The 14,570-nt window shown below is 41.5% G+C and overlaps 1 protein-coding gene across 1 annotated transcript in view; it reads right to left on the bottom strand.

The window, feature by feature from the left end:
* GALNT9 (polypeptide N-acetylgalactosaminyltransferase 9) overlaps positions 1 to 14,570 on the bottom strand; it is a 93,735-nt gene that overhangs the window by 52,943 nt on the left and 26,222 nt on the right. Inside the window, exon 2 of the mRNA XM_087913437.1 lies at positions 8,968 to 9,148. Within this exon, the coding sequence (XP_087769563.1) occupies positions 8,968 to 9,148 (181 nt within the window). The remainder of the gene's footprint in view (positions 1 to 8,967; positions 9,149 to 14,570) is intronic.

Here is a 14,570-nt window from a genome sequence, read left to right as displayed (position 1 = left end):
TCAACATAATGATCGTATTTTTTCCTCTTTTTTCTTTTAACCATTAGGTACTTCTCTTCGGGGGCTGGGAAGACAGGAAGAGATGGAAGAGTACCAGGTACCCTGAAAAGGTGTTGAGAGCAGGATCCAAGAATTTATTCATTTTCCAATCGTTTTCTATCACTGCCACCACCCAAGAGGAAAAAAAACAAAAGAGGAGAAGGATCAACCATTGCAGTGCAGAGCTAATGGAAAAACTTGTGAACATCAGGAGATAGAAATAGCATTTAGACTTATATACCGCTTCACTGTGCTGTATAGCCCTCCCTAAGTGGATTATAGGGTCAGCGTATTGCTGTTCTGACCCAAACCTTGTTCCAAGGAAACACACACGAAACGGAGGTAACCGCAAAACCTTTTAATGATTCTTTATGAATTCCGATCCTTCTGGGTTAAAAGGCTGTTTCAAACTAATTGTCTCTGATAAGAATGAGCCTTGCCAAGGTTGTGCAAGGCTGCCAAGAACACCAGAGAAAGTTGCCAAGAAATATTTCAAACACAAAAAGTCTACAAACGCAATCTAAGATAATCCGAAAGTCCATAGGGCTTGAGTGCAAAAACTTCTTTGCTTCCTGCAAAGAATTCGGGTTTCTCAGCTGGCGTTTACCTCTTAAGGGAGGGGCCATTACCTTGCAGCCTTACTCCCGAGTCATCCGTGCTGCCACAGCTGCTCTTTCCTTCGAGCAGCCCTGCGCGCACATGCACTTGGCACAGGCTCCTCGGGGACTTCTTCATCACTGCTGCCAGCCTCCACAATCTCTGAAGGCAGCATTCTACTCTCCGATAGTCCTGGCATCACACGCAGGCCCCTCATCTGAGTCCTCACTCTCTGAGACCTCAGCCGTCCACACCTGTTGCCATCGAACCACAACACTTGCTCCCAACAAACTGGGTCCTTGTTTTACTGATCTCAGAAGGATGGAAGACTGAATCAACCTTGAGCCAGGTGTGAATTGAACTGCTGAACTGCCGAACTCCCCTTTTGCTCCTCTTTTATTCCCTATAGGAGGGGCCATTCACCACCCACCTGTGGCTTTCCTCCCAAGTTGACCCTTGTTCCTTAGCTGTTCCCTTCTTCTGGCAGCTCTGCACATGTGCACCCTGGGAACAGGCTCCAGCTGTTCTTCTGCCTCACTGATGTCCGAGTCTGAAAGCAGCTGATAACTGTCGGACTTCCTGGCCCCATCTCTGCATCTGATGCAGAGCCCCTTCCCCAGACTCCAGGACTGGCCCATGTTTCTCGCCGCAACCTCCTCACTATCTAAATCTGCTGCCAGCTCTGCTGGCCACTGGCAGGCCACAACAAACCCAACCCCTTCCTCAAGCAAGAGAGCCTATCCCGTTTAGGACATAGAGGGTTGTCCCCAAAGCAGTGGGTTAGAATGGGAACCTAAGAAAGAAAAGAATTCAATTCTTGCCAACCTGGTTTCATTTCATTCAAGTCATATAAAAACATTTTGACAACCAGGTTTCTCTTGAAGGACATCACATATATTTCACAGAGAGCCTTCTCTTCAATCACTGGTTTTTTTTAAAAAAAACCTAGCCATCGGACAATGGTTCAACTCTGAAACCTTCTGCACCCAGGGAAATTCAGGAATTGCCAATTATCCAGGCATAAAGGATTTATTTTAGAAATGGGGCAGTTGGGCACATTAGACATGAAGCCAGCAGGAGGAACCTAAAGCTTGCCAAATTAGCTATGCAGACTGGGTCTAATGGCAATTAAAGTTCACCTGAAGAGCCCTTGATTGAATTAGCCATTGCTTTAGATCCATCTTCAAATTCTCTGATTGTAACGCAGCCTTCTTTCACCGGCATCCGTAAGAAGCTTCGTAAAACTGAACACCGCACTAAAAATCATCCCTAATCTGGATGTGCGACCTCAGCAATTTTCTAAAGCAATTGTGCTTAAGATGTTTTTCTCCTTTCTCCTCTCAAGCATAATCCACCATTTTTTCGGAGCTTGCTTTGAAAAAAGTCGAAAGTCACCTTTTGGAAAGGAAAGGAAATGTTATGAAAGCAGGTGAGAAATTTCTTGTAAATTCTGCTCTTAGTTGGGACGGGAAAGATTTTTTTAAAAAACATGGTTTATTGAACTATCCTTGGAGTTGATCGAATCTATGGCAGCTTGTTCAGACAATTTCCGGCTTGGTTCTCCATTGTGTGTGTGTGTGTGTGTGTGTGTGTGTGTGTGTGTGTGTTGATGGGTAGGACATTACAATGGATAATTTTGTGTACTATGCTTAGGTTGGACCGAAGGTGGCCTAGTTCTAAGTTGTCTAAACCTAAATTTTCAAGTCTGGTGGCGTAAGGTATTCTGTTCTGAGTGGAAGGACTCTTCTTGTGAAATATCTCTGGACTTTCTCGACTGTATTAATATCCAATATGTAGTGCGGGTTCCAGACAGACGAGCTGTATCCAAAAATTGGCCTAGCAAATATATTGTATGCTCTAGTTAGTAGTTCAATATCACTGGAGAAAAAGCTACCCAGGATCCTTAATGTTTAATCTGACAGTGGAGAAGACCTTAGCTGTACATGGCTGATCTGCATGGTGTACAAAGTAGGACATGAATTGTGGACTAAGCAAAGACTGAAAAGACTTTTTTTCCCCCCAAGATGGAGATTAGAAGGTGGAGGGTTAGGGGGCAGGGAGCGGGTTGGTTGAGAAGATATTGCTACCATGCAGAGAAATTAATATTTTAGGCACCTCAATTTTCACGTCTTATATATAATTTACTCAGCAGGTCACTCCTGCTTGGTAAGCCGAATCGTGCAGAAAAAGTCAAAACCCAAACTTATAGGAAAAGAAAAAAGAAAAGAACCACTGCCTTGCAATTTTGTAAGAAATGCTGTTGAAAGGAAAATTGCTAGAACCACTTGTCCCTAGAATATAGTGCAGGGGGTAATTTTCTGATGGTTTCTGGGACGGGCAGTCACTTAAACTCAGGGATGCTGGATTTACCCCCCCTAAAACATAGAATTGTACCATTGTGTGTAAGGGAGACTCAAGAGCATCTCTTCAAAAGCTCCCCTCTATACGTGTGATAATGTCTATCTCAGCCCTGGATTGTACCAGCCTTGATTTGATAATGCTTTCAGGCTTCTCCAAGAATTGGAGAAGTCCCCAAGCTTCTAATCATAACTGATGAAAATACATTCATTTAACTAGCTGGAATAAAATTAGTTCAAAGTAAAATGTCATCTCTAGCGTTTCTTAATTGCAGAAATGGTTCAGGAAGAAAGAAGGAGAAAGGCGAGGAGAAGAGTGGGAGAAATAGAAGGAGAAGGAGGGGAGGAGGAAAGAGAAGGAAGAGGAGGAAAAGGAGGAGAAGAAGGGTGAGGGGAAGGAGAAGGAGAAAGGTGAGAAGGGAAAAAGGAAAAGAAGATTTTTTTTTCATAATACTAGAGATGGAGGAGGACGAGGAAGAAAAAAGGAAAAGGAGAAGAAGGATTTTTTTCATAATAGTAGAGATGGAGGAACAGGAGGAGGAGGAGGAGGAGGGGAAGGAGAAGGAAGAGAAGGGAAAAAAGGAAAAGGAAGGATTTTTTTTATAATACTAGAGAGGGAGGAGGAGAAGGAGAAGGAAGAGAAGAAAGAGAAGGAAAAGGAGAAGAAGGATATATTTTTTTCATAATAGTAGAGATGGAGGAAGAGGAGGAAGAGAAGAAGGGGAAGGGGAAGAATTGGAGGTAGTGGTTTAATGCCCATATCTTAGAAAACAAAATGGCAGCAGGTTCTTCTATGCTTTCTTGAAAACCAGACTTGTCCACAAAAAGAGGGAAGATGGTTCAGCTGTGTTGATCAGGCACATATCTGAGGTCCCCAGAAGTTGAGGTAGATTTTCCTTCTGGCAAACAGTGGCCATTTTGGGCAGGTGTCCATCCCATCTCCAATTCCAGATGTGCTAATTAAACTCCAAAGCCTGCCAATCCCTTTCCCGTAGTCTCAGGAGCGACCACACAATGAAGTTATTGAAAGTCCTTTTCCCCCACAGTCCCTGACTGAAATACATTTCCCTGGGCTCCCTTGTAGAAAAAGGAATTATAGCTGAAACCAATTTAAGCCTTGTTGGCACAAATTTGCATCTGTTTACTGTCTCCGCCATAGGTCAGATCATAATAAGAAACACGGAAATATAAAACTTATTATTCCGTCAAACAAATATTTCTTCACAAAAAGCCAAACACTTCGGGCACTGGGAAATGCAAACGATTACCTTTGAAACAATAAAGGGCGCAATTTCTCTACATCAGTGTTTCATCTTCCTTCCAAAATGATGATGTCCAGCTAAGCTCTATAAAACTACACCTGCTTTCAGCAGAAAAGGCCCATTGAATTCAATAAGAATGGTTTCTAAGTAAGAGTCTTTAAGTCTCTGGAAGTAGCAACCTCTAGTACAGTTTCTCCAGGGTCACAAGCCACAGTAAGTCCTAGTTAGTGCTTGGAGAGAGATCTTCTGGAATTACCGGAACTGTAAAACAGATTGCAAAATAAAAAGAATCTCCTGAGATGGAGACTGTGACAAACCACTTCCATCAACAGTAGAGAACTTCAAATTTCTAGGTTCTATCATATCTCAAGACCTAAAATGGACACCTAACATCAAAAATGTCATCAAAAAAGCACAACAAAGAATGTTCTTCCTGCGCCAACTCAGAAAATTCAAACTGCCCAAGGAGCTGCTGATCCAGTTCTACAGAGGTTATTATTGAGTCTGTCATCTGCAGCTCTATAACTGTCTGGGTTGGTTCTGCAACCCAACAAGACAGACACAGACTTCAGAGAGTAATTAGGACTGCAGAAAAAAACAATGGCTACCAACCTGCCTTCCATGGAGGACCTGTATCCTGCACGAGTCAAAAAGGGGCTGTGAAAATATCTACAGATCCCTCACATCTTGGACATAAATTGTTTCAACTCTTACCCTCAAAACGCTGCTATAGAGCACTGCACACCAGAACAACTAGACACAAGGACAATGGCAAGACAGGGCAGCACTCACTTAACTAACGTCTCCCTTGGCAACAGAAATTTTGGGCTCAGTTGTGGTCATAAGTCAAGGACTAACTATCCGACTTGTGTCAATGTTCTTCCTAGTCTCTTCTTATTTTCCACTTCAATGGATGGATTTTAATTGGAAAATTATATCTCAACCTTTAGCAAAACAAAACTATTTTTGGCGACAGGTCCATTCCAGAAGAAATTCTGGCCTATTTCTCAAGTGTTTATAGCCTTGCCTTGAGAACATTATCTATGCAGTAGATTTCTGACTTTTTGGTCGTTTATTTTCAGATTGTGTGTGTGTGTGTGTCTGTCTGTCTGCTTTTGTAATGATACTTTCAGGCCCAATTAAAGTAACAAACTCAATGCCAATGGAATGGTAGGTCCTTAAAAATATGCAGATTAGAATGTTTCAAAAAAAGCTTTGAAATACTCTAAATTTTCCAGGTCAACTGTTAACATCAAAACAAATACGCATTCTCTTTCAAAAATCATTTCATTGCTTTGGTGATTCTGTTCCATTAAAGTAGAGATGGAGCTTAATATAGCTCACAGCGCAATCCTATGCATGTCTCAGAATTCGAGCCTGACGATTTTCAGGTTTTTCATGAGAAAGTCCCACAAAAATTTCATATAAACAGTCACTACCTGTAATTAAAAACCGAGGCTGCTAAGGGTAATTAATCATTTGCTGGTATGAAGAGCACAGTGGTTATTTTTTCTCATTTGGGGACCAATTTTCCTAGCTGGATTTGAGACGGCTGGTTGTAATCAAGGAACTTGGATGCTTCATTTTGTGTCGCAAAAATATGAATCCCCTAAATGGCAAACCAACAGCTTTGCAATTTGGCTGTGTTCTTGCTCTCTCTTTCAAATTTCTCAGATGCTTCAAGAAAAATGGAAGATTATTCTAATTGGTTTGTTGCACAATCAGCCAGATGTTCAGATTGGATTTGACATTTTTTCCCACCTACTGAGTCCTTTCCAAGGACCTTGGATAGGCAAATGTTGAAATATCATGATTATTATTATTTCTTCTTCTTCTTCTTCTTCTTCTTCTTCTTCTTCTTCTTCTTCTTCTTCTTCTTCTTCTTCTTCTTCTTCTTCTTCTTCTTCTTCTTCTTCTTCTTCTTCTTCTTCTTCTTCTTCTTCTTCTTCTTCTTCTTCTTCTTCTTCTTCTTCTTTTCCTCCTCCTCCTCCTCCTCCTCCTCCTCCTCCTCCTCCATCCCCACCTTCAAAAAGAATCAATATAACACCTATGAAGTCAGTTGAACCTTGAGAAGGCAGAAGGGAAAATGTTTTAAAAGAACTGAGTTCTTCCTTCGCTTTCCCCAGCTTGGGTGAAAATTAAACCTACAACTCATAAGATCCATTGGATTCCAACATCAATGAGGGATCGAGCACTTTTTGAATCTCGCGTTTGGATTTCGAATCAAGGCTATCGTTCAGTTTTGGGTTTTGTTTCTTTTTAGCATTCTATCGAATTTTCGTTTGCCCATTATCTCTCTGTTATTCCCCAAGGGCTGCTGGTAGTAATTAAGATCTACATTGCACCCTTTTGTGATATAATTAAACTCAATGTTTAATTAGGAAGCCTAGCCAGGGCCCAACGAAGAGAAATCAATTTTGTATCTAATGGGCCAAGCAAAGATGAGGGAAACATACAGGAAATCTTGAAACGGCATCAAAAATTAGCTGAAAGCTTTTGTCGTTTGCACGAATCGAACCTCACTGTGAAATTCTCCTTACTGAGGCTTTGCATCCCCTTTTGTATTTTGGAAGTTAATTATCGGGTCAAAAGGTGTGTTGTTGTTGTTTTTAAACTGGGACAATTTAGCTAACTTCCCAGGTCGCCCAGCAGCTCAGAATTAGACAGTTACAATAGTAGTAAGGAACGTTTTTTGCTTAACTCCAGGTAGACCTTGACTAACAACCGTTCATTTAGTGCAGTGGTGGCTAACCAGGGGTGGGATTCTTCCAGTTCGCACCTATTTATGAGAACCGGCTGTTAACATTCTAAGCAGTTTGGATAACTGGTTGTTAGAAGAAATTACAGGACTAATCCTGTAAGGAAGGCAGGAAGGAAACATTCTGGTGTTGCTTACAGAAACTGCCTCTCCGTTAACCCTTATTACATTCTTGGCAGGACTAGACTTCCTGTCTCAGGAACATCTCTGGAGTTTTTTTCTTCTCCTTTGCTGGTACTTTGGTTGTGTGGAGTGACCATTCAAAGTTACAATGGCACTGACAAAAGTGACTTATGACCGTTTTTCACACTTATGACTGTTGCAGCATCCCCACAGTCATGAGAGGCCAGGCGAGGAGATGCGTGCCTCGATGTGGGTGATATTGAGTTGGCCATGCCAAACCAATAACATGACCACCAAGCCATGTCCACCCAGTCACATGACCACCAAGCCACGCCCACAGAACCGGTTGTTTAAAAATTTGAATCCCACCCCTGTGGCTAACCTTTTTGAGTTCTCATGCCGATAATGGCGCACACGCTTGCCTGCTCGGGCTCGGGCCATCACCCAGAAGGCAATGCGTGCGTCTCCCCCAGGTCTCCTGTGCATGTGTGTGCGACCTCCCCATGCACGCCGAGTGCTTCTGCACATGCGCGAGTGTGTTCTCCGCACCACCGCGCCCCTGCACATATACACCAGATACCCAAAAAGCTGTTGGGTGGGCAGTGCACACACATTTGCAGTACACCTCTTCTGGGCGAGCGCTCACATGCTGGCAGTAATGGCTCTGCATGAAATTAGTTCACTACCATGGATTTAGTGACTGAAGTTACAACGGCACTGGAAAAGTTTTTCACACTTACAACCAGGGGTGGGATTTCTTTCCTGATTTTTTATTCCTGTTGGGCATTCATGTCTCACTTTGTAATAATATTTTTCTGCACCTCACTTCAAGTGAGGATAAACATTTGTGATGGTTGCCAAACTGAGACCTACTCATTCTGGAAGGGTGGGCAGACCAAGCCATGTATGACAGGTGTTTGTTTATTTTTATTTTTTGGAAACAAAGACTGCTATCTTTTAAAGGAGGGTCTTGGCTCATGAGGTTTATGTTTTCAAAAGACAGCATGAGGCAAATTAGCGTGAAACAAACAAAAAGAGCACTGGGGGGGAATTTGCAAAACCGTAGAGTTACATGAAAGCTATGAGTATTAGAAAGAGCTGCATGGGGAAACTTGCAATATCAACATTAAAACTGGCCATGTTTGATCTACTGGACAGCTGCTAAGTTTGGGTCTTGAGATTTGTCTTAGTGAGTTTAGTAAGACCACACCTGGAATACTGCATCCAGTTTGGGTCACCACACTACGGTATAAAAAGATGTTGAGACTGTTTTGCTATGAGGAATATTGTAAAGGCATGAAAAACCAAGGCCACCCATTGGCACTTGTTGATGGAATTCAAGAGGGGTTGGACTTAGAGCATTTGTGGGAACGTAAGGACTCCAGGTTTGATTCCTCTCTTGACTCCAACTCTAGGCTCTGCCACTCTTTTCCCTAGAAGGATGTGGGAATCAGCTTGGGAGACAGAAGGAAAAGCCGCAGCCTTGGCAATGATCAGATAAAAAGCACCTTAGCCCACAGAAGTAACACGGGGCTGTTCAGAAGGAACCATCCGTAGTTTCTTAGTTGATAATCCAAGAAACCAACCATACCCTTGTAAATAGAAACGGGAATGAAAAAGAACAAAAGAAAGGCAGAAGACAGTATGAAACAAATGAGAAAAACAAGAATCTTAACAATGTCATACAGATGATAGTTTTTCAGTATATTCGTATGCTAGAAATTATAATTTCCCGGTCTATAATTCATTCAACTTTTAGGATCCATGCAAAACAAGTATAGGAAAAAGAGTAATTTTCTCCAATGGTTGGTCATGTAGAGAACTTACTTACTTTTTGGGTCTATAGTCTGGAATAGATCTGTCCAAGGAAATCCGATCGCTCAGTTGCGCATTATAACCATATTCTTCGTATTTCGTTTCAGATTCATGGCTGTCGTCTCTCAGTGTGGCAGCCATTCCTCCTTGGCCCAAACCTCCTGGGCCTTCAACTAATCCCATTGGCTTGGCTAGACCTGGGAAGAAAAAGAAGGAAATACAGGCGCACTCAGTTTGGAAAATCAGGGGAGTGGGTCAGAGATATAGAGTTAAGCGCAGAGTAAGTCAGGAAGCCCAGGACAGAAAGGTTTATTGCAAGCTTAAGCTCTCTACAAGAATATGAACTACTAATGGCCAAAGCAAACTGGGGGTAGAGAAAAATCAATGCAATTCAAGATGGGCTGGACTTAGATCTCTTATAGGTGCAAAGGGACTCAAGACTGATGATACACTTGATTCCCCCCTCCTTGGGCCCAGCCTAGTCATCTCCTACATGGATGGATGGATGGATGGATGGATGGATGGATGGATGGATGGATAGACAGATGATAGGTAGGTAGCTAGGTAGGTAGATAGACAAACAGACAGTCAAGAACTTGAAATCAGAGCCCAGCCAATTTAAATGAATATATAGGTTTATTGTATGCTAACACTCTCTACAAGAATCAGAACTACTAATGGTCAAAGTAAATTGGTGGTAGATAAGAGTCAATTAAAATTCTAGGTGGGTTCACTGAGATCTCTATAGGCATGAAGGAACTCAAGACGGATGATGTATTTGACCCCTCCCTCAGGCTCAGCTTGGTCATCTCCGACACATAAATAGTCCAATTGGAGCCCCCACCACTTCCTTTCTGTTGTCCCATCCCAGGAGAAACTTCATGTACACCAAAACTGCAAACGTCTCTGGCTGGAAACCAATTTCATTCCATAGACGGATAAAAATGTCAAATTCAGCCTTAATATCTGTCTGACTGTGCAACGAACCATAATAAAGACACACTCTCTCTCTCTTGTGGATCTTAGACCTGCTAATTGAATAAATCAAGGTTTTTTGTCATTGTAGGAAGAAACATGGTGTCCAATGCCCATCACTCCTAAGTACCTGTCTATGGAGATTGTCAGTCATCCAGGTCATGGTTGTCCCAAAGGTACTCTTCCAAGAGGCAATTGGACTTTCTTGTTTTTCTTTGAAGATGTTGTGGAGACGCTTCTTGGATGAGAAGCGAGATGTCTTCAAGGAAAAACAAAGGAAGTCCAGCTACGTCTTGGTTGGGAACTCCTAAGTATTAATAATTGCTTACTTTGTGACATCAGTCTTCACACAAATTCAGAAATCTTCCCCAGGTTCCCCAACTAGATCCTGGAATGCATAAAGAGGGAGAGACCGGGGAGACAGGAAAGCAGTCTTCCAATATTTGAGGGGCTGCCCCAGAGAGGAGGTAGTCAAGCTATTTTCCAAAGTACCTGAAGGCCAGACAAGAAACAATGGATGGAAACTGATCAAGGAGAGATTCAATCTGGAAATAAGGAGGAATTTTTTTGACAGGGAGAACAATCAACCCATGGAACAGAAGTTGCCTTGAGAAATTGTGGGAGCTTCATCACTGGAGGCTTTCAAGAAGAGACTGGACTGCCATCTGTCAGAAATGGTGTGGGGTCTCCTGCTTGGGCTAGATCAGTGGTTCTTAACCTGGATGATATTGCCCCCCAGGGGGTGATTTCATTTTTCAGGGGGGCGATGGAACAAAAAGGGGCGACACAGGGGCGAAGGAATGGAAGGGGGGTGATATGGGGGCGATGGAGCGAGAAGTTTTGGCGACACTTTTGAGACTTTTTTCGTACAGTGAACCGCCGTATATCTGTCGTACAAAAACATCAGATCGCTCACTATTAGTGGATTGAACTGTGTTTTAAAATGTTCCTCCAGCTAGCTTCAGTACAGAACGCCAGACATGTGAATACGCATCGCTCATCTTCCATGCATGTTGCGCAGCAACCTCTATCACTCTACCCATTAAATTTGTCGCTCTGATTTTTGTTGCTTTCCTTCTGTAAACATTTTCTTTGTGTCTTTTTAACCCTTTTTGACAGTGCATGAATATATATTTTCCTCCGATCTTAATTTAGTTTCAGAGTTTTCGTCTTGAAATTCTGAGTTCCTGCTTTGCGGTTTGTTCTTATGCCCTTTTTATATTTCTTTTTGCGTCTTAAAATTCACTTGTAATTAAATCATTAAATGTTACTGGTTTTTTCGGGCATTTCATTTTCTTGCAACTGAATTTTGTTTTCAGTGGTCTTGAATAAGTGTCTTGAATAATAAATAAGATAATAATGAAATACATGTGTCACAAAGTTTAGGAGTAAAGTGATGGGTGGCATCAGAATTTTTCACACAGTTGAGATATGGGGAAAAGACTGGAAATTAATTATTTGCATCTATATGTCCTGATGACAATTTTAAAGAAAACAAAAAACGTGTTTACATACATTGAAGAATTATTTCCCTGTGTTCTGATTGAGAGGTTATGTTGGAGGAGGGAGGGTGATAATAATTTCCTCAATGGCTCAAGGGGGCGATTCTTTCAAAAAGGTTAAGAACCACTGGACTAGATGACTTAGAATAGAATTCTTTATTGGCCAAGTGTGATTGGACACACAAGGAATTTGTCTTTCGTGCATGTGATCTCAGTGTACATAAGAAAAAAAATAAAATACATTCATCAAGAATCATAAGATACAAACCTTAGTGATAGTCATAGGTTACTATAAGCAATCAAATCATACATAGGTTACTAATACGCAATCAAAACATACTAGAAAACAAGTAAAACAATATAAATTGTAAAGATACAAGCAACTATAGTCATAAGTGGGAAGAGATAGGTAATAGGAAGGATGAGAAGAATAATGGTAATACAATCTTGGTAAATAGTTTGACATTGTTCTGGGAGTTAGTTGTTTAGCAGAGTGATGGCATTCGGGGAGAAAAACTCCCCTTGTGTCTAGTTGTTCTGCTGTGCAGTGCTCTCTAGTGTCATTTTGAGGATAGGAGTTGAAACAGTTTATATCCGAGATGTGAGGGGTCCATAGATATTTTCACAGCCCTCTTTTTGACTCGTGCAGTATACAGGTCCTCCATGGAAGGCATTGGTTGGTAGCCATTGTTTTTTCTGCAGTTCTAATTATCCATTGAAGTCTGTGTCTGTCTTGTTTGGTTGCAGAGCCAAACCAGACAGTTTAGAGGTGCAGATGACAGACTGAATAATTCCTCTGTAGAACTGGATCAGCAGCTCTTTGGGCAGTTTGAGTTTTTTGAGCTGGCACAGGAAAAACATTCTTTGTTGTGCTTTTTTATTACATTTCTGATACCAGGTGTCCGTTTTAAGTCCTGAGGTATGAAAGAATCTAGAAACTTGAAGGTCTCTACTGTTGATGCTGTGTTGCCTAGTATTTTAAGAGATGGTAGTATAGGAGGGTTTCTCCTAAAATCTACCACCATTTTTACAGTCAAAATTTTTACGATTTTGACTGTATTTAGTTCAACATTGTTCTTTGTGCACCACAAGGCTAGTTGTTCAACCTCCCATCAGATTCATCGTCGTCTCAAATTGTAATTGTCTCTTATAAGGTCCCTTCCAACTCTCTTAATCTACGGTAACTATAATGGCTTTCAAATTTTGAACCCTGCTTGCTGATCTATCTGGTCCCTCAAGAGAATCCAGAGACATTAACAAAAAGCTTGTCGATAAGTTTGTGCTTCAGTCTTCTTGTACCCCAGCAGTGCTGGTAGACACAATAGCATTGCTTAGCTTTTCTGTCTCCCAGGACATAAAATTCATTACTATTTTTTAATTGGAAGTGATACTACATTTATGTGTACAGATCTCCAGTATCAAAATGTAATTGCTTTTAAGCAATCCTCATTTGAAGCATGCTTCCCCTGGAGAGGAGGAGATGGAGTCTAATTACAAGAGATAATTTGAAAGAAGATAAACAAATAACAGAAGATCACCAAGGTCAACAATGGATCCACGCAAAAGGTGCTAGAAGTAGGTTTCGCAGAACCGGCAACCATAGATTTGATTAAATATTATCCACCTATCATTAACTGGCCATTATGAGTGAAGATTTTTTGAGGGTGGGCCAATAATCTGGATTGGCCATATTAAGGGAATGGAGGGGCAACTTTGGGAGATAGAAATATTGTGATGGAGACATTGTGTGAGTTCCCTAAGCTTCAAGTGAAATGGAGGATATTGTCCCAGGGTCCAAGACTCAACTGTCCATCTCAATGACTTTGGGGTCCTTAGTGCTGTCTGAGCTTGGTTACTTTCTCGCAGACGTTTCACTACCCAACTAGGTAACATCATCAGTGTTGGAAAGGAGTGGCATTTGCTCTCTTTTAATACCATGATTAACAGAAGACCAAAATTGCCCAATCAAGGAACTACCAACTCAGACAAACGATCAAAGATTATACAACAGTCCAATCAAGGAGCCACCAAATACTCCTTATTAACACTTACATGGGAAGCCACTTGTATATAAAAGGAGAGCAAACCCCACTCCCTTTAACACTGATGGTGTTACCTAGTTGGGTAATGAAACATCTCCAAGAAAATTACTAAGGTCAGAGAGCACCAAGTCCTTCTCCTTCTTCTTCTCCTCTCCACACCCCCCACTTCCTTCTAATACTGATGATATTACCTAGTTGGGTGATGAAACATCTGCAAGAAAATGACCAAGTTCAGAAGAACACCAAGGACCCCACAGTTTAAATCTGAGCTACAAATATTTTCTTATAATGGTATCAGATAACTTTTCTGTATGGAACAGGAAGGTGAATCTGAACATTGGAAAGATTTGGGATGTGTCATCCATCCATCAGATGATTCACTAAACACCCCAGTGACACACTAGACAACTAACTAACTAGACAACTTAACATACATTGATCATAGGTTGATTGGCTAGTCTAGTAAGAGAAGGACCAGGGGAGACATGGTAGCAGTGTTCCAATATTTGAGGGGCTGCCACAAAGAGGAGGAGGAGTCAAGCTATTTTCTAAAGCACCTGTAGGCCGGACAAAGAATAATGGATGGAAACTGACCAAGGAGAGATTCAACCTGGAAATAAGGAGGAATTTTCTGACAGTGAGAACAATCAACCCATGGAACATAAGTTGCCCTCAGAAGTTGTGGGAGCTTCATCACTTGAGACTTTCAAGAAAAGCCTGGACCGCCATCTGTCAGAAATGGTGTAGGGTCTCCCGCTTGGGCAGGAGGTGGGGGGTTGGACTAAATGACCTACAAGGTCCCTTCCAACTCTGATTATCTGTTAACCTGGAAAGAACTCAAAATCTCACCAACGTTCAGTCCAAAGCTTAGGTGGCTTTCCAATTGACCCTTGAAAAATGTCTTAGCTAGGTCTATTACCAAGATCATTGTAGTGGTAGCAGTATATTGGTTTGACTATATGAGATCTATTCCTATCTCTTTCTCATAATGTTCACATTATGCACAATCACATCCCCGCTTTGTTCCTGTCTCTTTTTTTTAAGCTAAAAAGGATCACTGCTTTTTCATTATTATTTTTTTTTTTACTTAGATGGGTGTT

The sequence above is a fragment of the Pseudonaja textilis genome, chromosome 15 (assembly GCF_049901715.1).
Source record: "Pseudonaja textilis isolate UNSWEBS1 chromosome 15, rPseTex1.2, whole genome shotgun sequence".
NCBI classification, from domain to species: domain Eukaryota; kingdom Metazoa; phylum Chordata; class Lepidosauria; order Squamata; family Elapidae; genus Pseudonaja; species Pseudonaja textilis.
The sequence above is the reverse complement of the archived record's forward strand: the minus strand, read 5'-3'. Positions and strand labels throughout refer to the sequence as shown.